This window comes from Pholcus phalangioides, unplaced genomic scaffold (assembly GCF_987345545.1).
Source record: "Pholcus phalangioides strain wild (caught in Gottingen) unplaced genomic scaffold, Ppha-v1.0 ptg000017l_1, whole genome shotgun sequence".
Classification (NCBI taxonomy): Eukaryota; Metazoa; Arthropoda; class Arachnida; order Araneae; family Pholcidae; genus Pholcus; species Pholcus phalangioides.
In genome coordinates this window covers 68,529,173-68,555,467 of record NW_028301610.1, presented here as the reverse complement: position 1 = coordinate 68,555,467, position 26,295 = coordinate 68,529,173, and the positions used below count along the sequence as shown (strand labels likewise).

The following is a 26,295-nucleotide window of genomic DNA, read 5'->3' as shown; positions in this document are numbered from 1 at the left end:
CTATGAGTGAAGTGTTATGGTTGAATGATTTACCGTTGTAGGACTGTTGCTCTCTGTGGCGAGACTTTTTAAAGGGGAGATCGGCTCGCATTTGCGCCTTGAAGTTGGGAACCACAGAAAACCAACTTCAGCCGACCACCACTGTGGGGTTCGAAACCGGATCCTCGCATCACGAGTCCGGCACTATAACCACTCGACCACCACAGCGGCCATATAATTCGATTTTGCATACGTGTTACACAGGCGTGTACTTTTTAGCTGCGGGCCACAAACTCTCTCCGATACAGTTATCGTGTTGTAAGCACTAGGTACTTTCTTAACAACACTTTTTCGCGAGCCGTATGGAATCTGTCATCCCACCACTATAGGTGGGGGACTGTTTGTCCCGTATATACGGGGCTCTAGCCCTTATGCGGAAGGGGCAGTGGTTGTTGCATTGTATATTTATTAATTATGGGCGGGGGGGTTCAGCCCCCCTCGTAAAATTTATTAGGGAGGGGCTCGAACTGCCTCAACCCCAGGTTCCAGTGCCTATGGCCCGGGGGCAGGACCGGATTTAGTCATTCAGCGGCCCGGTAAAAGAACAGTTTTGCGGTTGAGGCGAAAATGCAGCACTCTGTGACTCCATAATTTTTAATATTTAGAAGGTTTTTTTTTATTCAAACTAAGAACATAAGTTGCATTAATAAAAAATTAATTAAATAGTTGTAAATTGTTAAAAAGGTTAAAAATTATTTGTTGAATAACACGACCAGCGCTAGTACATAAAACAAAAATCAAGTGAGTGAAAAATACAGGATTAGTTCTCTTATATACTTTGCAACCACACTAAAAATTAGCATATTGGCAAAAGAACCGAATACAAAAAATAAAGTCAGTCTGCATGACGTCATAATCCTTTTCTAACAAACAGTCTCACGCATCGCAATCTTCCTTCAGATCGGTACGCCACACGGTCCTGGTGATAGGGGTTGGGCCCAGAGGTTAACTAATTTTTGCTCTATAAATCCACCGAAATTTCTTTTAGGGGCGGGGGAGGGTCTTCGAATTTGGATCAGTAAAAAATCTTTCCGAGGAGGAGGCCCCAGTAAGTAGGGCCGTTCTAGCGCATAAGCAGACTGGATATGGGCTGTGCAGGTGGTTACAAAGCTTCACGTTCACGAGAAATATTTAAAACAATATAATGTCTAACACGGCTGCGACAGGGGAGGGGGTGCAGGTTCTGGTGCCCCAGGCGCTGTGCTAGAGGGGGCGCAAATTTCACTCTTTAATCTCTCCTTAAACATTATGAGGGGGCGCCAAAATGCATGCTTGCCCCGGCTGACCAAGCATCTAGTTGCGGCCCTGATGTCTAATACTGTGAAATAAGATTTTGAAACGGGATGACTGGCGCTTTAAGTCTGATAGGGTGAGTCCCTTGCACCGAGGGCTCATCACAGTGTTAAGGTCATGGCCAATTTATGGGAAAGGCAGACCGGGCTGTAAGGGCTTTAGTTATCGGTCTTATGTTTATACATATATAAAAGTCTAAATTTTCTTGAATTTCAACCAAAGAAGCTAGATAAAAATCTTAGTGTCGGGGTCTTTTCAAAAATTAAGGCCCCCATCCAAGGATGTGGGGGGGGGGGGGTGGCTGCAGATTCACTACCATATGTGTGTGGCTTTTAATAAATCGACGTATTTTTAATCAATGGATTCAATAAAATTGCAAGTTTTGACTTTTCAAAGTATGTAGTTAGCGTAAAATATTATACATAATCAATGCAGTAAAACCCATTTTTACGGCCCCTAATATTTTGCGGCCCTGTGCGATCGCACCCTTTGTAACTGCCTAATTTCGGACCTGGGGGGGCCGGAAGTTGTGCACGCTAGGTTCAACCAAACGTATTATAAAGTAGGGTTTTTCAACTTTTTTCTAGTCGCGAGCACTGCCTGTACTCATCATCAAAAGAAGAGCACCCTTACAGCAAGTTTGACATACGAATGCATGAAATCAGGATGATTTCAATCCTTGAATGCAAAGTATACAAGGTGTTTAATTGGAATTGTTAATCAAGTGCTCGTGAGCATGACATCGTACACGAGTATTGAGCGCTCTGGGTGGTTCAGGGAGCACCATGGTGCTCGCGAGCAACGGGTTGAAGATGCCTGTCTTAAAGCGTATTTGTAAATATAATTTTTTTCGAAATCGTACAGCGAGCCGAATAAAATTGAGTGGATCAGACTGGCTTGCGGGCAAAGTTTAAGCATCTATGCACTAAATTTCAGTGAACCTCGATATAACGATACAATGTGGGACAAGAACAAATATCGTTTCACAAGGATTATTGTTAAATCGAGGCAGCAGTTTAACATTAGAGTATAGACATTTCCAAACCAGACTTGAGAAAATAGCGTGGAAGAGGGATTTATCGTTGTAGCGAGGTTTCGTTACATATGGAAAAGAAAAATAACACTATTAAAGATAAATGAGATGAAATGAAAGAACTATTTAAAGATGTGGGGAATTGAAGCGAAGGTTAAAATATTGTGTTACTCACTCATTTTTTTGAAGCTTGCCATCTACGAGTTTTCTTTTGGGCTCTTTCCGAAGCTTTCCTAACTTTCGTCTGAAGATTTACTTGCCTTATTCTGATGAATGTTCTTACTCGTGCATAAGTGTTTATAATTTTTTAGTTCACTTCGGGATATTTTGATGATATTGTTTCGCACAGAGATTTGATTATTTTTTTCTCAGAGCAGAACGAGGTTCCGTGCAGTCCAGCAAAAATGATTTCCCAGTTTCTGATTTTTTCAAGCCAATTTTGGGATGGAATTAGGAGGAGTCCTCTCGAAAGTTTGGAAATCCACCCGAGTTGGGATGAACTTTGACAAGGTGTTCTCATCAATTGCCCAGATGGAGTTCCCATTGTGGAATCGATGTCTCGGCACTTGAAAGCAATGTAGCCTGCTAGATAGTGGAGGCCTTCGGAAGAACATTTTAGTGTTCTTCCGAATTATAGTAACCGAAATTATAGTGTTATTTTTCAGGAAAAACGTACCCCCCCCCCTCCCAGACCCGTCATTTGGGGGGGGGGTCCGGGGGAATCTTGCTCCCTTCCCCGGCTTTAAAAAATGCACTAGAAGCGATATATGTGTATACATACATTGAGTATAAGTTCTTTGTCCCCCCCCCCCCAGAAAATATTGAAATGACGGGCCTCCCACCCCCATCAGAAAAAAAATGAAACCCCGATCCCAGCGCTTGAGAAAATCTTGCGTACGCCTATGTGTAGTAATAAGACAATTTTCAATAAAAGTATCAGCAGAATATCAGAATATTTGCGGTACAAATAGCAATGGCATCTCAAGATGATGTAGCTCACCATTCGGGAATCACAGCCCCGTCACTGTCTTCAATATAATCCCTAACATATCTCGCGGCACTGTCGTACTCGGAGGGAAGAGCAGAGTCGTCCTAAGAGCAATCTTGGGGTCCCCGGGAAAATTGATTTTTTTTAAGACCTCCCTACCTAACTAGAAATGATTACACAGTGCCCCAATTAGATGATTGGTCAGTCGGGACAAGCACGCATTTTAGTGCCTCCTTTTAATATTGAAGGAGAGGTTAAAGGCAGTGCCGTCTTAACGCATGGGCCCACCCAGGCCTCAAGAGAAGAGGGGCCTCAGAAATACGAGAAGTAGGTGAATTTTTCAAGAATTGGCCAGGTAGGGTCTCAGAAAAATCACTTGGCCCGGGGGCCTATGATGCTCTTAAGACGGCCCTGGTTAAAGGTTGAAATTTGCACTCCTTCTGATTCAGTTTGACGGGAAATTTGTGAAAATTATTCGATACTTGCTGTTTCCATTTGATCGTCCACACTATTTTGAAGTACGTAGAGAACTTAACATCAACGATTTTGGAGACATTTTCGACCTCATTACAGCGAAAACAAGCCCTTCGACGGCCATCTTCAAACTACACACAAGCGAGCAGAGCAGCGAAAAGAAAATATCTTGAATGCGTTGCTCTTATCTTTTGTCGCTTAGTTCCCGCCCTGCTGCGGTGCTAGCCACTATACGCACGCGCATTGGAATCAGTGTTTGATTTCGCTGCTCGGATCTCTTCTCTCCTCGTTGCTTTGCTCCAAGGTTTCTACGTAGAATATATAAGGTTAAGTATTAGCAAGCGCGCTTAAGAATGAAACTGGTTTTGACGTCACCCGATTCCTCTCGCGACCCACTCAAACAGGAGCATAATGTAAAATTGTTGGTTTTTCAAGAATTTTTTCGCATAGTTTTCACGCTCAGAACTTCATTTTTTTTAGCGGATGCCACAAAAACCGCTTATTGTCAAGATATTTTTTTTTTATTTTTAAAAAATTTATTTGATTTTTGATGAATTTTTTTCCCAACTCATGTATGCAATGTTAAGTCTATGGAAGCAGCTTCTCTCTTCCACGAGAGGGAAATTCTAGAAACCATGAGGGAAATTATCAGGAACGCGGCTTTACGGAGAAAAAAACAAACAAAAAAGAAAAAAAAAACCAAACAAACAAAGAGGATTCGGCACCCCCCTCCTTAATAAAATATACAACATAGGGCTAAAAAACGGCTCCCCCAAACATTTACGGGATTCTGTTATCACCCTGGTTCTGCTATCATTTTTACTCCGGACCACCGTCTGTCAACCCTTTAATTGGAACAAGTATTGAATGATCCAGTGGAATTTTTTTTTTTGAGAAGTTATATTGAGCAAATAAGCTGCGCTCAATGTAATTCAATGCAAACAAAAAATGTCAATATTTAAAAATATGTATGGAATGTTACACTTCACAGAACACACTGTATTTATATGAAAAAAAGTAGTAATAGTATAAAAATGTCATAACGACAGTGGCGTAGCCAGGTTTTTTTCAGTGGGGGAGCGAAATATAATAAGGCGCCTTATTCTGTTCCTCATTTAGGCGCAATTAAAAAAAAATAAGTATACAAAGAAACTTGTTAAAATTTCGATAAAAACTTCATTTGTTTACGTTTTGTTTTCGTGTTTATTTTTCACACAACTTTTTTAACTGAAAATAAAAATATAAATAATAGTTTGGTGTAAACTGTGAAAAAAAAATATTTATGGGATTCTAGAACTATGTAATATTGTTTTTATCATGGGATGTTTATGCAACAGTTTTGCATTCGTAAGTGAAGCTAAAAAAGTTCGATTAAAACCTACATGATCCACTTCCTCTCTGAGTTTTGACGCGAATTTTTGCAAAAGCAAAATTCATAATCAGAACTTTTTCCGCCTTTTTTCATCTTTGAAAAGTGCTCAATTACTTTTTGAATATCAAGCTCATTTGCTAATTTCCTTTCTATCGACACAACACGAAGCCAATCCCGCTAATCTTTCTTCTTTCATGGTCGATCCAGAATAAGATTTTATCATTTTGAACCTGCTGGATGATCTTTCCGCAGAACAGCTGCTGATTGGCAAAGTTAAAGTCTGTACAATTTTTCCATATTTGGAAAAATTGCTAAAATTCATGATTGCACATGGAATGAAAGCATTGTGCGTTCATTACATAGATCACAAAAACATTCAATGCTTTTATGGCGTCCGATATATCTTTGTAGAGGTTTCTAAACGAAAGAAATTCCTTCACCGGTTCGTCTTTATCTAAGATCATCGTCGTATTCTTTAGACAAAACAGCGATTTTTTCTTGCGCGTCGTCGAAAAAGTGAATCAGATCCAGGGAGACAGTGTTGCACGCTCTTTCTTCGAACTGCCTGAATCTTTCTGTTAAGATGTTAATGATGAAATCTAGTGAGACTAGATATGTTTTCGTGATGAAGTTTCTTCGACTATTCGACAGAACTTCATCTTCGGTGATCTCATCATGAAAAAAAAATTTCGTACCCTGTATTTTTTGCACTCGACAGGAATACCGCACTTTCCCGCTAATTCGGAAGCAGTTGATTCTAGAGTTTGAAATTGATTTTCAAAATTTTGACGAATTTCGTTATTTAAGAATGCATTCCGCACACTCATCGTAATGGGAATTGATGAATTCAATGTTGAAGGTGTGATTGAGGTATAAATTCATGAACTCCTGCTGCGATGTTTTGACGCAATACATTTGGAACTTTATGCTACTGTTTGGGGAGGAAACCAGGGCTGAACGAATCTATTGTCCGACAATCTTGGGAGCATGTAAACATTTTAAATGCCCGACTATTAGTGAATTTAGACTCCTCGAACGGGGCGGGTGGGGGGGGGGGGGGTTGTGAATCACCGAAGTAGCGTGTATAGTGAACGGGAGCGGGCGGCGAATTTTTTGCCTCCACCACATTGTCACCTATGTCAATAATACAATTTTTTCCACTGAACAGGGAGGGGATGATCGTCTCCATGCTCCTCTTTCTCTGCCGGACATTCTGCCCTGAAGAGAATATTCAACTCTATGGTTCACCGCCTATAAAAACGTATTGAAAAACACGCCGCAATTTTAATTTTGACTTAAAATAATCTAAAATGGTAAATTAAGGGTAAAATAGTTTTTCGTGATTTTAACTCATTGGAAGCATTTGTCGCCCGAGGTCGTTATGCAATTTTTTGGCATATAAATGCCATAATGCCCTGAGGGCATCATACAGCTGTATGTATGTATGTGTCCCCAACCATGCTCTTAGGGAATTTAAATCTGATTGCTCAGTAAACTCCAAGGGTATTTAAATATGACATTATTGGGTTAATTTTATCTATGAACAGAAAAAAATTGGCCTAGCTAAGATGAATACTGTAGTTTTTTCCACGAATTTTATTTCCACGCTCCTCAATTTGGTACAATTTTACAAATATTGGAACATGTAAAATTTCAGCAGTTTTCAAAAAATGGCACCAACATGAAACCAACTCTTTCTAGACAAAAAAATATTGCAACTACTTATATAGTTGTATTGTGTATTGAGAGACGTACTTTCTAAAATATCAAAAAATTGAGAAAAATTAATATAAAAGGTTCTTCAACCATTTATTTGTCATATGTATTACAACATGTGTATTTACAACATGTATTACAACATGTGTATTTACAACATGTATTACAACATGTGTAATTACAACATGTGTATTTACAACATGTATTACAACATGTGTATTTACAACATGTATTACAACATGTGTATTTACAACATGTATTACAACATGTGTATTTACAACATGTATTACAACATGTGTATTTACAACATGTATTACAACATGTGTATTTACAACATGTGTATTTACAACATGTGTATTTACAACATGTGTATTTACAACATGTGTATTTACAACATGTATTACATGTGTATTACATCATTTTGCTCAAGGCCGCAACTGGGGGGGGGGGGCAGGCAGGTTTGGTGTCTCTGGCGCCGGACCAGAGAAAAAGGGGGGTGGGAATTTAACCTTTTAATCTCTCCATAATTACACGGGGCGCAAAAATGCGTGATTGCCCCAGCTGACCAAGCATCTAGTGGCGACCCTGCAAATAACTATATTATATACTGTATATTCAAATATACATGGGACAATAGAGGGTCAAACAATATAAACTTTGTTATTGCATACCTGACCAGCTTATACGTACACAGGGCCGTAACTACATGCTTGGTCAGTTGGGCAAGCACACATTTTGGCGCCCCCTTGTAATGTTGAAAGAGATTAAAGGCTCAAATTTTCGCCCTCTGCGGTCCGGCGCCCAGGGCACCAGATCCGCCTGCTCCCTCCCAGTTGCGGCCTTGTACGTACATATAAAAGCTTGTTTATATATTTTTCTTATCTACGAAAATTTTCTTACTTTTAAGGACAATAAATAAATTTCTATTGATGAGTAAAATTTCTTAAGACTAAATCAAAAGATTAGCATTATATATACTCACGATAAATTGGAATCACTTTTCATGCCCAGTTTTAACAATAAGGAATTTGGAATGTTTGGAAACGCTTTTTCTGGAACAGGTATAGGAGGTGCTTCTGTAACAGTATTTGCCTCGGGAGCTTCACACTCAAAACTACCTTTAGCCGATTCTGTTTCAGAATTTTCTAATGTTTCAGGCATCAGCATCGAAGATTTAGGCGTTTCTGGTTGTTTGCGGCTAACAGTCTAAATGCGTAAATAATTATTAATCGTAACTAAGTTGAAGTGGTTTTATAATGAATAGTATATAGCATAGACAAGTTGAATAGACAAAAAAAATTAATGTGAGGTGATTCTGAATTTTCGTCACCACCTTCCGTCACTAAATGATTATGATGGTGAAACTAAAAAAAAAATGTGCTTTGCTATTGAACCTTTCATGTGATAACTGTGATCCTGTACATGTTTTGTGCAGAATGTCGGTCTTTGAAAATTCACATCTTTTCATTTACACATCGTCGAAAGAGAATTTATCTTTTTTTTTTTCGTTTATCAAGCCCAAAACACAGTGAACAAGATCGAGGGCAGGGTTTATCCAAACTTTATAATTCAACAGTAATACAGTGTGAAATGAAAAGTTAACAAAAAATGACAAATTAAAATGAAATAAAATTTGAAATTTCAACACATTTCACAGCAAACTATCTAAAATGTTTTCAATATGTTATCTAAGTTCCATTGGCTTTTTGACTAATAGTTATGGCTGTATAACCAGTATGACTAACAGTTATGGCTGTATAACCAGTATGACTAACAGTTATGGCTGTATAACCAGTATGACTAACAGTTATGGCTGTATAACCAGTATGCCTAATAGTTACGGCTGTATAACCAGTACGACTAACAGTTACGGCTGTATAAAAAGTACGACTAATAGTTACGGCTGTATAACCAGTATGACTAATATGAGAATGCTTTGTTGTTTCCTCAATGGAGATGGAAATTTCTGTCTTGGGTGATAACACTATCTATGAAAATTCACGGTGTGTGAGAGTAACCTCAAGAATGGTATTCTTGTAATCCTGGTGTTACTATCACCTCGTTGCCTCTAAAACATGGATTCCCAACTGGAATTCCACGAGAGCTTTCGTGAGGTTCCGCAGAATCGAAAGCTGCAGCTGCTCGCATTAATGGTAAGATTAAAATTATAAGAGCATCTATGTTGGTTTTAATTTCGAGTAACAGTCTAGTAACCACAAAGGTTTCTAAAATTATAGTTTGCATGGAATCTATCACCCTCAGAGTTTTAGACCGATTACTAACCTCGTTCAGCTTAACGGACACTTGTGTTCGGATTTTATTTTTCTAGTTTGGAGGTAAAGTCTCAAGAAAGGCACTCATAAACACCTAAATTTCAAGTTGACTGAATAAACTTCAATAATGATAAGTAATAATCAATTGTGATTCCGGCTTGAATTTTTTAAATATAATTACTGTACCACAGAAAATTATCAATTGGGACTGAGCAACATAAGATCTTTCTCCCTCTTGATGGGGGGGGGGGAAATTAACCCCATTGGCATCTCACGTTGACTTTTTTTCTCCGAAAGACTGAAGTAAACGCGTACGTCGAGAGTGGTCAACAAGAAACGCCTTCCAGAGCCGATTTGGTAATATGTGCAACGAGAGAGAGACTGGTCAGTGGACAAGGTAAAGTTGTGTCTCCAGTGGTGCATATGATAGCGCACTTGCCAGGTTTGCAAGAGGACCCGAGCTCGATTCCAGGCAGAGACCAGATGATTTTTCTTTCGGAGTTCACCTCGGCATAATATCCAAAACAAGTCTATTTCCTTGAAGAATATGTGCAATGTCAACAAAATCCATCTGCTCTGTATATCCGGATAAGTGCAATACACGTTAAAGCTCGACAAAAAGCGACTGAATCAATTTAAAAAAAAATAGTGAATCATTTCTGTTTTCCTTACTATTGAACTTGAAATTAGATATCTAACTCAACCATTTCTTCCAGAATAGTTAAAAAATGTTTAATACTCATAGTAAAACATTTTTGAAAAGCACTATGAAAAAGGAAAGCTTGTTCATTCATAAACAACAAAAATTATGTCGTTAAAAACTGTACCCCCCCCCCCGCATCCACTTTCCCGTTACTCTATGCTTAATACAGTAAATTGATGAACAACTAAAACAAGACTGCTATACATACATCTCTATTAGCAACGGCAGAATCACAACACTGCTCTTCATGTTTCGTAATGGTGCCAAGTTCTGAATTCTTTTCAAATGTAGTTACTTGTTTCTATAAGAAAAAATAATCACACATACAAGCTAATGAATTTATCCGAGGATCACTCTCCGCTATCCATACGAAGGTTTTTAGCAGCTGACTGATGCAAAGATAAATTTAGGAAAGAGAAAATTCAACTGCTCTCACGGGAAATCAAACCCACGTCCTATCAATTGCCGGGTGAGCACCCTAGACTTGTCTAGTGCTCTAGGGCGCAAGTGAGAGAACGGGGTTCGATTCCCCACAAGGGCAACAGAATTTCCTCTTTCCCAAGGTCGGGATTACACTATAAATGTTTTACAAAATTTTATTTACAAAACTTGAAAAATTCAACGAATAAGCACATCGGTTACTTTCACTTAAATGTAACCGATGTGCTAATTGGTTGAATTTTTCAAATTTTATAAATGATCATTTGATCATTTTTGTCGCACCACGGTCATTTTCTGCACACGAGGGCTAATTAGACAGGGACCTACAATTTATTGCCGATTCCAAACAGCAGGCTTGTTTTTTTATACTCATCGAGAGGTTAGTGCACTAACCCCTCAATGGGAACTTCCCGCGGTAGCAATTTTTTCTGCGGTCATGTCACCATTTTCGTTGTACCCGTGTCAGGAAAGTTTTCTGACAAGGACGAACCGGGTATCGAACTCGCGACACCTCTAAACATCCTTTGGTACTCCAGGCGAGTATCTCATCGACCTGGGCTACCGCAACCTTTTATAAAGGAACTTTTCCAAAACTTGTAAAAGTGTAAAACTTTTCCAAAAGTGTAATCCCGGCCAAAAAAGAAAGCTGTTAAACTTGAAAAATAAATTCATTGCGAAGGTTTTTATCAAATAAAATATTGATCACAAATTCTAGAAATTGATTGTTTAATCAAATTAGGCTACTCGGTTAAGTCAAACTTTCGAGGTACAAACATGAAAAAAAACTAACTACATTCGTTTTTCACATTTAAACACTTATCCTAGCATTGAAATAATGAGTGGAAAGCTTAGTCATAGAAAAGAAAATTTATGGCTAATACGAATTTTAGGACAGCTGTTTCACTTAACTATTACGGTTCAAATGACGTCTTTCAAGATCGCGAATAGATGCAAATTGCTGGAAGGGATATCCAGAGTGCGGCAATACCTCTCTGTCAGCTAGTAGTGATCAGTATGAGCTCATAAAATCGTTCTTGAAAAAACAAGGACGCACAATTCAAGCGGTACAAGGAGAGAATTTTGTGAAATTACTGTTATGATTTGAGTGATGTGCATACGCATCTAGTAACTTAATTTTGTTAAAGCCTGAAAAGATTTGTGAAGCACAACATGAACATATATATATTTATATCATTTTTTTTCATTAGTGTGGGTGCACATGCTCATGGTGGAGGCTCACGTAGTTCGTCGGCATGAGGGTGTGAACATAATGCGTCCGCACTTCAGATTCCGGAAACTAGCGTCGTCTCCGATTGGTTAAAAACCCGCATTTAAACTTTTTTTACCTTGAAATTCGGGGTTTTAATCAATCGGAAACGACGCGGGTTCCCAGAATCTGAAATACGGACGCACTAATGTTCACACCCTTTCGCTGTCACCCCGGCGTATAAGCCATACTAGTAGAATCAGAGACACCTGGAAAAATCGCATATTTGTACATGCCGTAAGTAAGGGTGCGCGCATAGTGCATCCTGGTTTCCAACTCATGTAGTGGGCGTGGCTTACTCGTGACGACTGGGTTATCATAGTGTGTGTTGCATGCCGGTTTTCCGCTGCTGTATATTTTATACTGTATATTTTTTTACTCGTCAAACCGGCGGGAGGGAATATCACGCTGCTCGCAACAAGGTATGCGTTGTGACCGCAATTTTCCCCATGGGGTAACTACGTGATTAACTACCTCATAGCACTCGAGTGAAACACTGAAGCAATCAACGAACACTCAAATTTAATTGAATGAACATTTATTTATTTGTTGAATCTAGGTTGGCAGATAACTTTGGCTCTGACCCAAAATCATTTTTTCGATAAGTCAATAATGGATGTAAGGGGACAGTTGGTCCCCTCTCGATAGAAGCCTCTACGTTAGAGAGCAATGTAGGCATGTGTAGTGCTTTCAATGACTTTTTCGCGTCGGTTTTTAATGGAGATAATGATATTCGATATACGGGTGTCGCATGGGGTAATAAAACCCTCAACGATAGTCAAGTAGAAGACGTGGAGGTCCTAAATCTTCTAAGAAATGTATGTGCAAGCAAAGCACCAGGGCCAGATGATAACTATCCCAGGATCCTCAGGGAATGTGCTAATGAATTGTCGGGGCCAGTCGCACAGATATACAGGAGTAGTGTTGCTGAGGGTATCGACCCAATGGATTGGAAACTTGCTAATGTTGTTCCGATATTTAAGAAGGGTAGTAGAGAAGCTGTGTCCAATCATCGTCCAGTGAGTTTGACGAGCTCCCTCTCGAAAATTTTGGAAATTATCGTCAAAAGGCAGTTTGTGAAGTGGATAGACGAGAATAATGTATTGTCGGGTAATCAGCATGTGTTCAGGAAGGGGTAGTCATGTGTAACTAACCTCCTTTGCTTCTATGATCACGTGACTAAGGCTTTGGGTAAGAGCAAAAATGTAGACGTTGTTTACCTTGATTTCCAGAAGGCATTCGATCGGGTCCAACATGGTAAACTCTTCAAGCGTTTACACGAGATTGGTATTGGGGGCAACTTGCTGTATTGGATAGAATCGGAATCGTGGTTAAGAGATAGGTCGCAACGAGTTATGGTGAACGGGGAATTCTCTGGTTGGACAGACGTCACAAGTGGAGTTCCTCAAAGAAGTGTCCTTTGCCCCATACTATTTTCACTTTTCATCGATAAACTCGATCAGGGTATTTATGGGATTACTAGCAAATTCGCAGATGATATGAAGCTAATGGGTTTAATCGGGAATCAAAACGATAGGGAGTTGCTCCAGACCAACTTAAACAGGATTGCAGCATGGGCAAAAGGAATGGAGCATGACGTTTAGCGTAGATAAGTGCATGGTCGCTCATTTTGGTTCGAACAATCCACGGTTCTCTTACGAGTTGAATGGTGTCACTATCCCGGATGCAACTAGGGTCACCGATTTGGGAATTCTCATTGATAAATAAGCGAATAGAATGCTTGGTCTCATTCTCAAAAAGGTCTCTTCACGTTCTCCTAAAGTCATTCTTCCGCTTTTTCGAGGTTTAGTTCGTCCTGGACTGGACTATGCTGTAATGTTTTGGAGATCATACCTACAGAGGGACATAGATTTGGTTCAAGGGGTGCAGAGAAAAGCTACGCGTGTCCTTATTGGTACGCGGGGCTTGAGTTATGAAGAGAGACTTCATTTTTTGAATATGTTTACATTGGATGAACGCAGGTGTCGAGGAGATATGATCGAAGTGTTCAAAATTTTCAATGGGATGGATAGGATGAACCATGAACTTTTAGTACACCGCCAGTCGACTGTTTTACAAGGAGACACCAGTATCGATTGGTGAGGGACAATGCAAAGTTATGGTGTCGCAGGGAATTTTTCTCTAATAGGGTTGTTAATAAATGGAACAGCTTACCCCCGGAGGTAGTAAATTGTAATACAATTGTCACGTTCAAAAAGAAATACGATAAACATGCTGAGGTAAATCGAGAAGCTATCCATACTTAGAATAAGACAACCATAAATATTCTTTATGGGCATTGTATAGTATTTTAACAAGTGTATATATTGATTATAATTTTTGTTAATTGCATTTTTAATTGGGTTGCTATATATTTTTTGGAAATATATGACATCCATATTTTTATGAGAATTTTTTTCTCAGCCACCTCGTTGGGCATTTTGCCTGTTGTGGCGTTGTATTTGTATTATTTAAGTCGCTACACTTGTTAGACAAGGCGATACTCTACATGAAAATTTAAGATACGACAACATTAACGATAAATATTACTCATTATGATTCATCATTCTCAAATATGCGTAAGAGAGAGAACTAGAGAGTACAAATGCTCCAGACTCACCACTTCCTTGATCCATTTTCGGTCTCGGTTCCATTTCTTTAGTTGGGATAAACCTTCGTTCGGCGTTCCTTTTACTCCGTCATGAGGGTTTACGGAAAATTCCCCGCCGTAAAATTCACCGACAAATGTTCGTCATGAAGCTACCGAGTGGGTGAGTGAGCGAGCTAACGGGCGAGTTTGTGGCCGAATGAGTGGGGGAGCGAGCTACTGAGTCCGTGGGTAAGTGAGCGAGCGAGTGACGGGCGAGTTTGTGAGCAGATGAGTGGGAGGGCGAGCTACTGAGTCCGTGAGGAGGCGAGTGGGTGAGCGATCTACTGAGTTCGTGCAAGTGTGAGTGAGCGGGATACTGAGTCAGTGAGTGAACGGACGAGTAGGTGGGCGAGTGAGCAGGGTCCGTGAGGGGGTGATCGAGCGAGCTACCGAGTCCGTGAGTGAGAGAGCGAGTGAGTAAACAGGTGAGTTAATGGGCGAATGAGTGGAAGAGCGAGTTACTGAATCTGTGAGCGAGTCGAGTGGGTGGGCGAGCGAGCTACTGTGTCCGTTAGCGAGTCGTCGAGTGGGTGAGCGAGCGATATGGTGAGGGAATGAGTGAGCGAGGAACCCTTTAATTATAAGTATGTAAGTAATGAAAATTATGTTGAAAATTATATCTCCTCAAACATTTCCCAAAAAAGGAGTGCTATTTTTTGAAGCTCTAGTTTCATGAGCCAGTTTTCAAAAATGTTTTTTTTTCACACAAGAGGTTTTACGTATGTGCAAGAACTGGATGTTTAGATACAGTTCTTGCACATAACTCAAAAACGAGATAATTTCTAAGTTTTTGAACTCAAGCATGACTTTAAACAATAAGAAACTGAGGCTATCTTTTACCAGTTTTGCTGATGGAGAAAATTAAATTTATCTTCATATTCCCTTTATTCCATAAATTTTCTTCCAGCATCAGTAGTAGGACATGGGTCTGGTTCATATTCCCGACAGGTCAAAATCCCAACAGGGTTAAAATCCAGATAGGGTCGAATTGAAAATTTTAGTTTCACCGTATACGACGCACTTTGCAATTTCTGTCGAGATTTGTATTTCTCCTAGCGAGGGCCGTTGGGACGCCGATTAAGTAATAAATCAAATAAATTATGATCAAATAAATTTTCAAATAATTTATGATCAAATAAATTTTCAAATTTTGATTTCAACGTATAAGGCACACGGTACATTTTGTAGGTAATTTTATGACGGCGTTTTTGTTCTCACCTAGAACTGCCGTGGGGCGCGGTAGCCCAGATCGATAAGATACTCGCTTGAAGTACCAAAGGATGTTTAGAGGTGTCCCGAGTTCACGACCGACGTTTGTCCTTGTGAGAAAGTTTTTGCTTTTCACAGCCGGTTCACATAAAGCGGTGACACGCTTTGCAAATGAACGGAGAGTTTCTCTATTCCAATTGGCCCGAATCAGAAATAAGAAATTTTTTTCGTTAATCGCCCGCTTTTAAAAGCTGAAAATTTATTTATTTATACATTTATGTGGTCCTGCTTTTGTATAATTACGTTCTTGTTGTGGCGGCAAATTTCTCTGGCTAAATTTTGTACTAGCCTGACAATTATTATGACAAGTCTTTCCTTTTTTATGCTGATTTTCCTTTCTTCTCTTCATAGGCCTTCTTGGTCAGTTCGTATGCCGACAGTCGTCCCTAAAAGGATGGGAATCGGCTAAAAATTCCATTGTGGTTTGGTATTTATTTATACAATATTGTTTGCCGAGGCCTATACAAGGGAAAGCGGTGGTGAGGTTTGACAGAGACGATTGATGTTACGAAGGAAATCAGGAACTGTTTAACGGAAGGTTGTTCCAGTCAGTTATTGTTCGAGGAAAGAAACTAAATTTGTGAAACAATCTGTGGACGCAAAGATTGGTTTCAATTTTTGTGAATGGTTAATTCTTTTTGAAAAAAATGAAGCTGGCGTTATAAAATTGGAAGTGTCGATATGATAATGGCCATGAAGGATTTTGAAAAGGAAGGATAATCAAGAGATATATCTTCGGGTAAAAAGCGGTAGCATATTGAGTTGGCCCTTGAGTTCAGTGACGAAGGCAGAGGATGACCAACAGTTAAGAATAAAGCGGGTGTATTTATTCTTAATAAATTCTAATTTGTTTACGTTTGAGAGAGTATGGGGGTCCCAGATTTCACAGGCATATGAGAGTACAGGAAGGATGTAGACAAGGGCGTAGCGAGAGGGGGGTGAGACTTAAGGGGGGGGTCTGATTCCCCCGAAATGGGAGAAAATGACCGGAAAAGATGTCCAAATCTATTGTTCTATCACTTTGGTCCCTCCCGAACGAAATTTCTGGCTACGCCTCTGGATGTAGGTTTGGAAGCAGAGATGTCTGAGATGACGGGTAGAGTTTTTGAAATTCCGAAGAAGAAAAAAGAAGTTTTTGGAGACACTTATATATGAAAGACGTAATTAACATGGAGATTCCAACGGAGGTCGGCAGAAATAATTACCCAGATATTTATAATTATAAACTTCGGTGATTGAAGTTAAGAAGAATGGAGGGGATGTCTTTTGCGAATAATTTTCATAAAAACTGTTTTTGAAGAATTAAGGGGCAATTGCCAGGACGAGCACCATTCAAGCCCCGTTCACATGGGAAATAGAAAAGAGAATTTTCACCAATGACTGCTCCCTATTTCTTTCCTTACGAAAGGAAGAAGTCTTCAAGCGGGTGCTGGAACTGCCAAGGCTACCGCAATATTTACACATATGAACGGGGCTTTAGAGACAATGTTGAGATTGTTTTGGAGAGATGCTTGGTGTGATTCGTTGTGCACTGTTTGGTAGATGACGCAATCATATGCAAAGAGTCTGATATGGCAATTGATGGAATTAGGGAGATCGTTAATATAAATCAAAAATAATAATGGCGAGAGGACCGAACCCTGGGGCGTGCCCGACTTCAAAAAATTCGGAGTTCTGGTCCTTGAAGGAGACAAAAAAGTTGACATTCGTGTCTTTAACTCAATCGAAGACGACGCAGGCTTCCAGAATCGGACGCACTATGTTCACACCCTAATATGGCAAAACAAACAATTCAGTCGCTAAAATTTTACACTGTGGGCATTGTATTCCCTTTAATCCTTCATAGATGTAATTCATTCTTTATCTGGTTGCGTTCCCAGCCAGGTATAATGCATAAAAAATTAGTTTCTACTCGGCATATTATTCCATCAGATCGATTCATAGTTTGAATTTTGAATGAAACATTTGTTCCAATATCCAATTATTATTTTGGTAAAATAGTCAATTTTCAAATGATGTGGCAGAAAAAATAGGGAAAAAATTGCCCATGTGCCAAGCTTTATGAGCAATTTGAGTGTTTCAACAGGCAGTAAGGTGCTGATAACGTGGTATATTATTTTTGTCGATAATAATAATGAATGCAAGTAATTTTGTTGGAACGAGAATAGCACAAGTAATGACAAGGTGCTAAATCCCAAAATTGATTTAGCACCTTGTAAATTATTAATTTTAATTTGGTAATTTATTTTTACCTTGACGGGAGCCGCATGTTGGCTCGTGAGCCAGCCACCATAAAGCATGAAGGAGGGAAAGAGAGATTTTTATTAGTGAAACCTCGCTGCAACGATAAATCCCTCTACAACGATTTTTCTTGGTACACAGAGTATCGTTATATCCAGGTTTTACCCAGAGCGTCCCAGACATGCTCTATAGGGTTAAGGTCTGGAGATCTGGCTGGCCAATCCATCCGGCGAATATCCTCTCTCTCTAGAAAATCGTCGAGCAGAAGAGCTCTATGTGGCCTCGCGTTATCGTCCATTAAAATGAATTCAGGGCCAACTGCACCCCCGAAAAGGCGAACATAGGGCTCCAAGACCTCATCCCTATACCTAACACCAGTCACAGCGCCTCTTTCAAAGACATGGAGAGGTGTGCGGCCATCCAACATGATGCCTGCCCAGACCATTAAACCTCCTCCGCCATAATGGTCGATTTCGCGGACATTGGAGGGTACGTAACGGGTCCCTGGTTCTCTCCATATGAACGTACGGCGAGAATCGGGACTCATCAATGAAGACAACGGTCGCCCATTGATCCATATTCCAATCTCTATGCACCATGATAAACGGATTCTCCTGTCCGTAGAAGTGAGCGGGACGCAAACAGCAGGTCTTCTTGCAAACAACCCTCTCTCATGAAGTCTTTTGGAAACAGTCACCCTTGATACACGGGTTCCTGTGGCTGCATACAAGTCATGAGAAGCTGTAGCACTCCTGTTACGCCTCGCTATAATCGACAAATGGCGATCTTCTCTGGCCGTCATGGCTCTTTGACGACCTTGCCCAGGCTTTCTCTCGATGGATCCGGTATCCTGGAACTGTTTCCATAAGTTACACACGAAGCTGGGCGTTAAATTGAACTCTCTAAAAATCTGGACTTGAGATTGGCCTGCTTCTAGCCTTCCCACAATTCGCCACCTCATTTCATCATCTAAACGTTGGTGGTTACTCATTTTTACTATTACAATTTGAAATTAATCGATTGCTGCAAAATAACACCAAGAAATTCGCCGAGGTGTGCTAGCGAACGAAATGCGTCTTAACTTACGCGCGCTTATAATGCCTGTTTCTCTACTGACTCCGCCTACACACACGTGTACGCTTACGTATTTGAAGTACAAGATTTGCATTTTTGTCTAGAAGCAGTGGTTTTACATTCAGTTCTTTTCATAAAATTCGATAAAATATGCAAATTTCTTACACCAGTGTATTTCTCTCTTCCTGATGAAGAAGCAGTGACACTGGCTGAAGTTTTAGAGTGAAATTGGGTGTCTCGATTCGGAGTCCCCACGCTGGTCCATTTCGACCAGGGAAGAAAGTTCACTTCAGCAGTTTTCGGCGTCATGTGCAAGCTTCTAGGAATAGAGAAGACGCAAACTACGCCGAATCATCCGGAATCTGGTGGGATGGTCGAGAGATTCAACAGAACCATCCTGAATCTCTCGCTATTCGTGTCCCAGAACCAACAAGATTAGAACTCGGAAGTGACCGCTTTTACTGCTGGTCTACCGAACTGCCGTCTACGAGAGCACGGGATTTTAACCAGCGCAGATGCTCATGGGACAAGATTTTTGGCTGCCAGGTGACCTGCGGTTTGGGCAACCGCCAGATACTCCTCTTTCACTGGAAGAATACGTGGAGGGATTCCAAGACCACCTCGAGGATGTGCATCGAATCGCCAGAGACCGGATCAGCATCGGCTCCGAGAAGATAAAGAACCGTTACGATGCGGAGGCCACGTCTCACTTCTTCAAAGAAAAAAACTCGTCTGGCTCTGGAACCCGAAGCGCAGGAAAAAACTGCCCAGAACTCCAAACATCTTGGGAAGGACCGGACCCTACAGAGTCGTCAAGAAACTGAACGATGTGGTAATTCAAATTCAAAGAACTCCATTGTCAAATTGCAAGGTGGTCCACCTCAACAGAATGGTTCCCTACCACAGTGAGGGAAAAAGGGTGAGCCGTCGACTTGAGGACTGAATTGCCGGGACGAACAATTCTAAAGGAGGGGGCAGTGTCACGGAAATTATTTTTTATCGGCGGCACAAGTTGTTGAAGGACCAGCAGAAGGCCGTCAAGTTGGAGCGATGACAAATCGGAAATGTTAAGTTGAACACTGGAATCTTGTGGTAAAGTCTGGAAGGTCACAGAGACCTTCCAGACTTTGTGTGGCGCCACAAAACCGGAACTATGGAAGAGTATATTCTTCCCTTACGAACATACGGAGCTTTCTTTAAAAAAACCCATATTTCGTCTGTTATCGCTACGCAATACCCGATTGAAAAAAAGAAATGTATTACGTAAAACTTACGTTTATAGTAAGTTTTTCTATAAGTTTTAAACTATAGTTTTTTCTTATATCTGGTAAACTTCATCGTAGATGTGATGGTTCAAGTTGATGAGACAATTAAATATACCGAAGGACATTTTAAGGTTTCATTGAGTTCAAGAGTCTGTTCAGTCTTTGTCAGGTAGACTGAGATCAGCAGAGAATTTTTTTCAGCACTAACTACTACTTGTGGAAGAGATGATAGGACAAGCATGGATTCAGTAGCCTTTCTGTGGGAGACAGAGAAAAGCTGTTCTGAATCTTCTACATACTTTTTTATATAGGGGTAAGGTGGTTGGGAGTAAACACACAATTGTTTTGCTGTTGACATGAGTTATTAATACATTGTCAATCAACAGCTTCCACAAGGAGTAACAGCAGTATTGATTAGTAAGGGATACTCCATGTCATGATGTCGCAGAGAGAGAGTTTTCTCTAATAGGGTTGTTGATAAATGGAATAGCTTACCCCCCAGGGGCAGTGAATTCTAACACAATTTACACGTTTAAATAAAATACTATAAACATACTGGGATAAATCAAGAAGCTATCCATACTTATTGAAACAACCATAATTTTTTATGGGCAGTGTATTTTTATTTTATCACATTATCAGTTTTTATTGTTCTTATTGGGTTGCTCTATTTTTGATATACACTGCTGGCCACCCAAATTGCAACACCAAGAAAGACGAGATATCGCAACAATATTTATTTTGTAGATAACATGTTGACCAAGCATCAAATGATTAAATTTATAGACTTCTATGAAGTATGGTTCCTGCCAAAATCAGTAGCCAGAGTAGCCGCCATTGTTGGAGATCACCGCTGCCACACGCCTCGGCATTGATTCAAAGAGACTTTGGATGTGTTCTTGGGGTACGGCAGACCAAGCAGCTTCCACGCGTTGCCAAAGTTGATCTGGTGTGGCAGCTGGGGATGTAATCTGGGTCAATCGTTGAGCAACCATGGACCACATGTTTTCTATCGGCGAAAGATCCGGAGAGCGAGCTGGCCAGGGAAGCAATTCAATCTGGCGATTGACGAAGAACCTTTGGACAATGCGTGCCACGTGTGGTCGCGCATTATCCTGTTGAAATATGGCTGTGGGCAAGCCCTGAAGGTAAGGAAGGACAACTGGCTCCAACACCTCGGAGATGTAGCGCTGGCTTTTTAAAGTACCGGCAATGCGTACTAGAGGAGTGCGAGAGTGATATACCATAATACCCGGTGCAGGACCAGTGTGGCGGTGCATAACGCAGCTGTTCAGCATCCTCTCTCCACGGTGTCTCCAGACTCGAATCCGACCATCGTGGTGTTGCAGACAGAAGCGTGACTCGTCAGTAAAGACAATTTCATTCCATTGTGCCGTCCACATCCTTCTTTCATCGCACCATTGGCGGCGGAGACGTCTGTGGTTCTGCGTCAAGGGTAGACGAAGCAATGGACGTCTTGCGGACAGACCACTCTGCTGTAAACGGCGTCGAATGGTACGCGCAGACACTGGATGATGCGGTACAGACTGAATGTGCTGTGCTATGGTTCGTGATGTGGCTGAGCGATCCGTCACTGCCATACGCACAATACGCCTGTCATCACGTGAAGTGGTGCACTGAGGTGGATGCGATCGAACACGTCGGTCCGTCGTACCCTCCTGCATCCAACGATCACATATCCGCATTACAGTTGTTTGGTTTCGTCCAACACGACTACCGATTTCCCTGAAAGATAATCCACAATCTCGGTAGGCCACTATCCTTCCTCTGTCGAACTCGGATACTTGATCAAAAGATGATCGCTGTTTTCTACGAGGCATAATTGATCGTTTTTTTGAAAAAAACCACAAGAAAAACACAATTGCCATACTTCAAATCGTCGAAATCTCCAAGCCTTAAATAGCGCTTTGAAGTGGCGCCACAGGCGCGCGTGATGTGCGTCTGCGCTGAAATTCTAATCATTTGCATATCTCACCTCCGCTAATGCATGTTGTAAATTTCATATTATTTGCATGCTTCCTTCAGGGTGTTGCATTTACGGTGGCCAGCAGTGTAGTTTAGATATATATTTGACAACCATATTTAACCTTATTTTTATGGGCATCTTTCTTCAGCCACCTCACTGGACGTTCGTCTGTTGTGGCCTTGGTATTTATATTTATACTACAATGGTATGTAAAATGATTTTTTTGAAGTGAAACTTCTTTTGGCGGGGTAGTGAATTTTCAGATCCATGTCAGAAAAAGTGAAACAAAGGAACGGAAATGGCATTTCCTTTCCCTCAATGACAAAAGTGAACCGGAGGAACGGGAAATAACGTAAGACTTGCACAACCTAGAAGTTTCATTTCTACAGCGCGAGATTCTCACGCAGATCTTTTTGTGGTGGCATGGTATCCCACAAATTCTACATAGGGCTCAAATGTGATAAATTCGAACAACAGGAAAACTATTTTACTTTCAGTGTTTCGAGCCCTGGATGTTCAATGTCGACTTCTAAGTGTAGCAAGATGCAGTCTTCTTAAAAGATGAAATCACACAATATATCTTCTCGTGATAGAATCATATAGTACACTGCTCAAAACAATTAGGGGAGCAAGCAAAAAAGTGAAGAAAACCGTGCGAGACAGCCACGTATTGGCATACAATGGATAGTACACGCGTATCAATGCGCAATACAGAAAAAAGAAGTAAAAAAATTTGGAATTAAGCTTTAATTCTTTGAAAATATAGAAAAAAGATGATTTAGGGCAACAATTTGGTCACATGTAAACGATAAAAAAAAGTACTGTTTAGACATGATGCATGAGTTTTAATAGGGCGTGTGGTCTCCTCGAACAGCTAAGACTGCTGCACACCTGTTTGCCATGGATGCGATGAGGTTATCGATCAGACTTTGGGGAATACTGTTCCACTCCTCAAGAAGTGCAATCTGCAAGTCTCGGACAGTAACAGGCGGCCTTGGTCGCGCAGCAATGCGTTGTCCGAGCATGTCCCAAACATGCTCGATTGGATTCAGGTCAGGAGAGCATGCTGGCCATTCCATACGCTGTATTGTTTCAGCTTCAAGCATGTTCTCCACCAGACGAGCTCTATGCGGTCGGGCATTATCATCCTGGAAAACAAAGGAATCTCCAATGGCTCCAGCGTAAGGGATGACATGAGGTCGCAGTATCTCGTCTGCATACCTTCGGGCCGTCAAAGTGCCATTCCGAATGATATGCAGGTCCGTACGTTCGCCTATGCTGATTCCACCCCATACCATCCAACCAGCTCGTCTGTATTGTGACCTTTCACGAACGAATGCGGGGTTATTTCGAGTGCCCCTGTCCCTCCATATCAGAACACGTCGGGTGTCACAGACTGAATCGGGACTCGTCTGTAAACAGCACTTGGCTCCAATCATGTTGCTCCCAATCTCGATGTTCAGCAGCCCATCTTCTTCGGGCAGCACGGTGGCGTGGGGTCAACGGAATGCAGACCATTGGCCTACGTGCATAGAGCCCTCCCTCATGAAGCCGATTACGTACTGTTTGGCTGGACAGCCTTCGTCCTGTTGCCAAGAGCAACTGTCTTTGCAGCTGCGTAGCATTCTCTGTTCTGTTTCGACGGGCTGTTAACCGTATATACCGGCCATCAGTTGCTGTAGTGGCGCGTTGCCGACCTTGCCCTGGTCGACGTCTAACATTTCCTGTTTCTTGGAATCGATTCCACAGCCTTGCAACAACACTTCTGGCGACTCCAACAGCGTCCGCGACACTACGTTGTGTTTGCCCGGATTCCAGTCTGCCTATAGCACGCCATGCCATGGATTCCGGTAAATCACGTTGTTGAGACATCCTCAAGTCACCTAGTCTCAAAAAAAAAATACTGCGCAATCGAATTTCACAGTTACGGCAGTAAAACAGACGTTTCTGCAACATCCCGATTTCTGTCCTTATCTCCTTTTTCTGGTTTTTGACGTCGTGAACTTTGATTTGCATATGAAGTTTTCTTCTTCCGTTTCCTGCTAGGTTTTAAATTATGGATGATTCATTTTATGTTACTTATCGGCATACATCTTTGCGTAATTTTGTTAAAACCATGTGCTCCCCTAATTGTTTTGAGCAGTGTATATAACAATTTTCTGACAATAACTGTACAACAGAATTTTCACTTTTTCTGTAAAAATACACTAAGCCACAAAAATGTGTACATAAAGTGGTGGTAATAAGTTTGAAGACAACCGAAAAATCGTCACACATAAAAAATTTGTGTATGTAAATATATGTAATTTTAAAGTGATAACTATAAGCGAAACTAAACATATTCCTGTGAAAATAATTTCTATGAGTGTTGCACTGATCCAGAAAAAAATTGTTCAAATTTCAGTAAAGGTCAAAATCTGGAAAAAAGTATAAGGACAACACACAAAATCTTTGCATATAACTGTCAAATGTCACTTTTTTCCATTTTGACATTTTACAATAATTTAAACAATTTTTTTCTAGAGCAGTGCGGGGTGTAATGTGATGGGCCTCCTCGTGGTGCACTCTGGGTAACGCCAAATCTATCACACGTCATTGTCATCGCTTATTTGTCCTCATATACTTCACCTCCAATAGCCCAGATTACATGTTTATTTCTACACATCTTGCAGTACATGTCTTGCGTCTCGTTTTGTCCTGTACATGTTTTTGTTTTTTGTGTCCAACCCCTCATTGTGCGCCCCGCTCAGGCGGGGAGGGGTCCTCCCAAATAGGGTATTGCTTCTAGCGTATGCCCTATCTGGGATATTGTCTACCCGCGTGTTTGCCGTGCGTGGAGACCCGTAAGGCTGGAGATGGGGATCCTGGTTAGCCTGATGCGCTAGCTTTGGCCTCGGATTCAGCCGAAACGGGAGGCCTGGATTAGCCCCGTCTGGGTCAATCGGCTGGTCGCCTCGGTGGCTGAAGGGGTTACACTACTGGGCAGGTAGAGGGGCCGGGCCTGCCGGACTTCGTGAGGTTTCTTGGTGCTGCTTCACGACGATCTTGGATCTTGAACGCGTCTGCTCGCCTGTTTCGGTGGTGTATAGCTCTCACCTAACCTGGCATTGCTACTAACCTTCATTGGTTACGTGTGCGCGTCCCCTCGTAGGGCTCCATGGTGGGCATGGTGGTGAGAGTGGAACAATACCCATTTAAATATGGGAAAAACAAAAATGCACCAAAACGTTAAAGAACTGCTCTTAGTGAAACAATTGTCACAGAAACCGCTTCTTCAAATCTGTCTTCTGTCTCATCCTTCTTCTTGCATAGCTCTGATACCAATAAACAGCTGTCAAAAGTATCACCATTCTTGATTGATAAAGCTCTCTATGGCACAGTTGGAACTTTGAAATCAGTGAAGGCTCTCCGTTCAGGAGACCTTCTCGTCGAAACTAACACTCCCAAACAAGCTGAACTCATTCAAAAGCTCACATCTCTCGGGGACATTCCAATAACGGTCAAAATCCACCCCACGCTGAATTATTCACGTGGCGTCATCTCAGACCCTAACTTAATTAACATGGATGAAGATGACCTAACCCAGGAGCTAGCGTCTCAAGGCGTAACATCTGCCAAACATATCATGAGCCGCAAAGTTGGCAATCTAGCTCCATCACGTAATATAATCCTGACATTTTCATCCCCAACATTGCCGAAATATGTCAAAATCCGTTACTATAACCTCAATATCCGGCCATACATACCTAACCCTGTAAGATGTTTCAACTGCCAAAAATTCGGTCACTCACGAATGGCGTGCCGAAGTCAACCCAGCTGCGCAAAGTGCGGTGAGAAGGACCACATTTCGGACAGCTGCACTAATTCACCATTCAAGTGCGTCAATTGCGGTGGTGACCACCCCGCATTTGACAGGAAATGTCCGAAATGGAATGAAGAAAAAGAGATCCAGAAGATCAAGGTTCTCAATAACATCTCATATATTGAAGCACGCCGTCGTATAATCTCTAACAAAACTCCAATAGCTAGTAGATAATACTCTAATATGGTAACAAATCCATCAACAGCTAATAAGACTAACAATGTCACCAAAGCATCTGTAACAACTCAGACTGAACCCAAAGCTGATACATCCACTCAAACATCATCTAACCAACCATGTAATAGTTGTGGCTGCTGTTGCTCTGCTGGATTACGGAAGGAGTCCACC

At 41.2% G+C, this 26,295-nt stretch overlaps 1 protein-coding gene across 4 annotated transcripts in view; it reads right to left on the bottom strand.

Moving 5' to 3' along the window:
* The window catches only part of LOC149074679 (uncharacterized), a 459,047-nt gene that overhangs the window by 118,707 nt on the left and 314,045 nt on the right, over positions 1–26,295 (bottom strand). For all 4 annotated transcript variants that reach the window (XM_089247147.1, XM_089247149.1, XM_089247150.1 and 1 more), the window contains 2 exons: positions 10,100–10,192; positions 7,898–8,121 (listed from right to left, as the gene is read on the bottom strand). In XM_089247147.1, the coding sequence (XP_089103273.1) occupies positions 7,898–8,121; positions 10,100–10,192 (317 nt within the window). The remainder of the gene's footprint in view (positions 1–7,897; positions 8,122–10,099; positions 10,193–26,295) is intronic.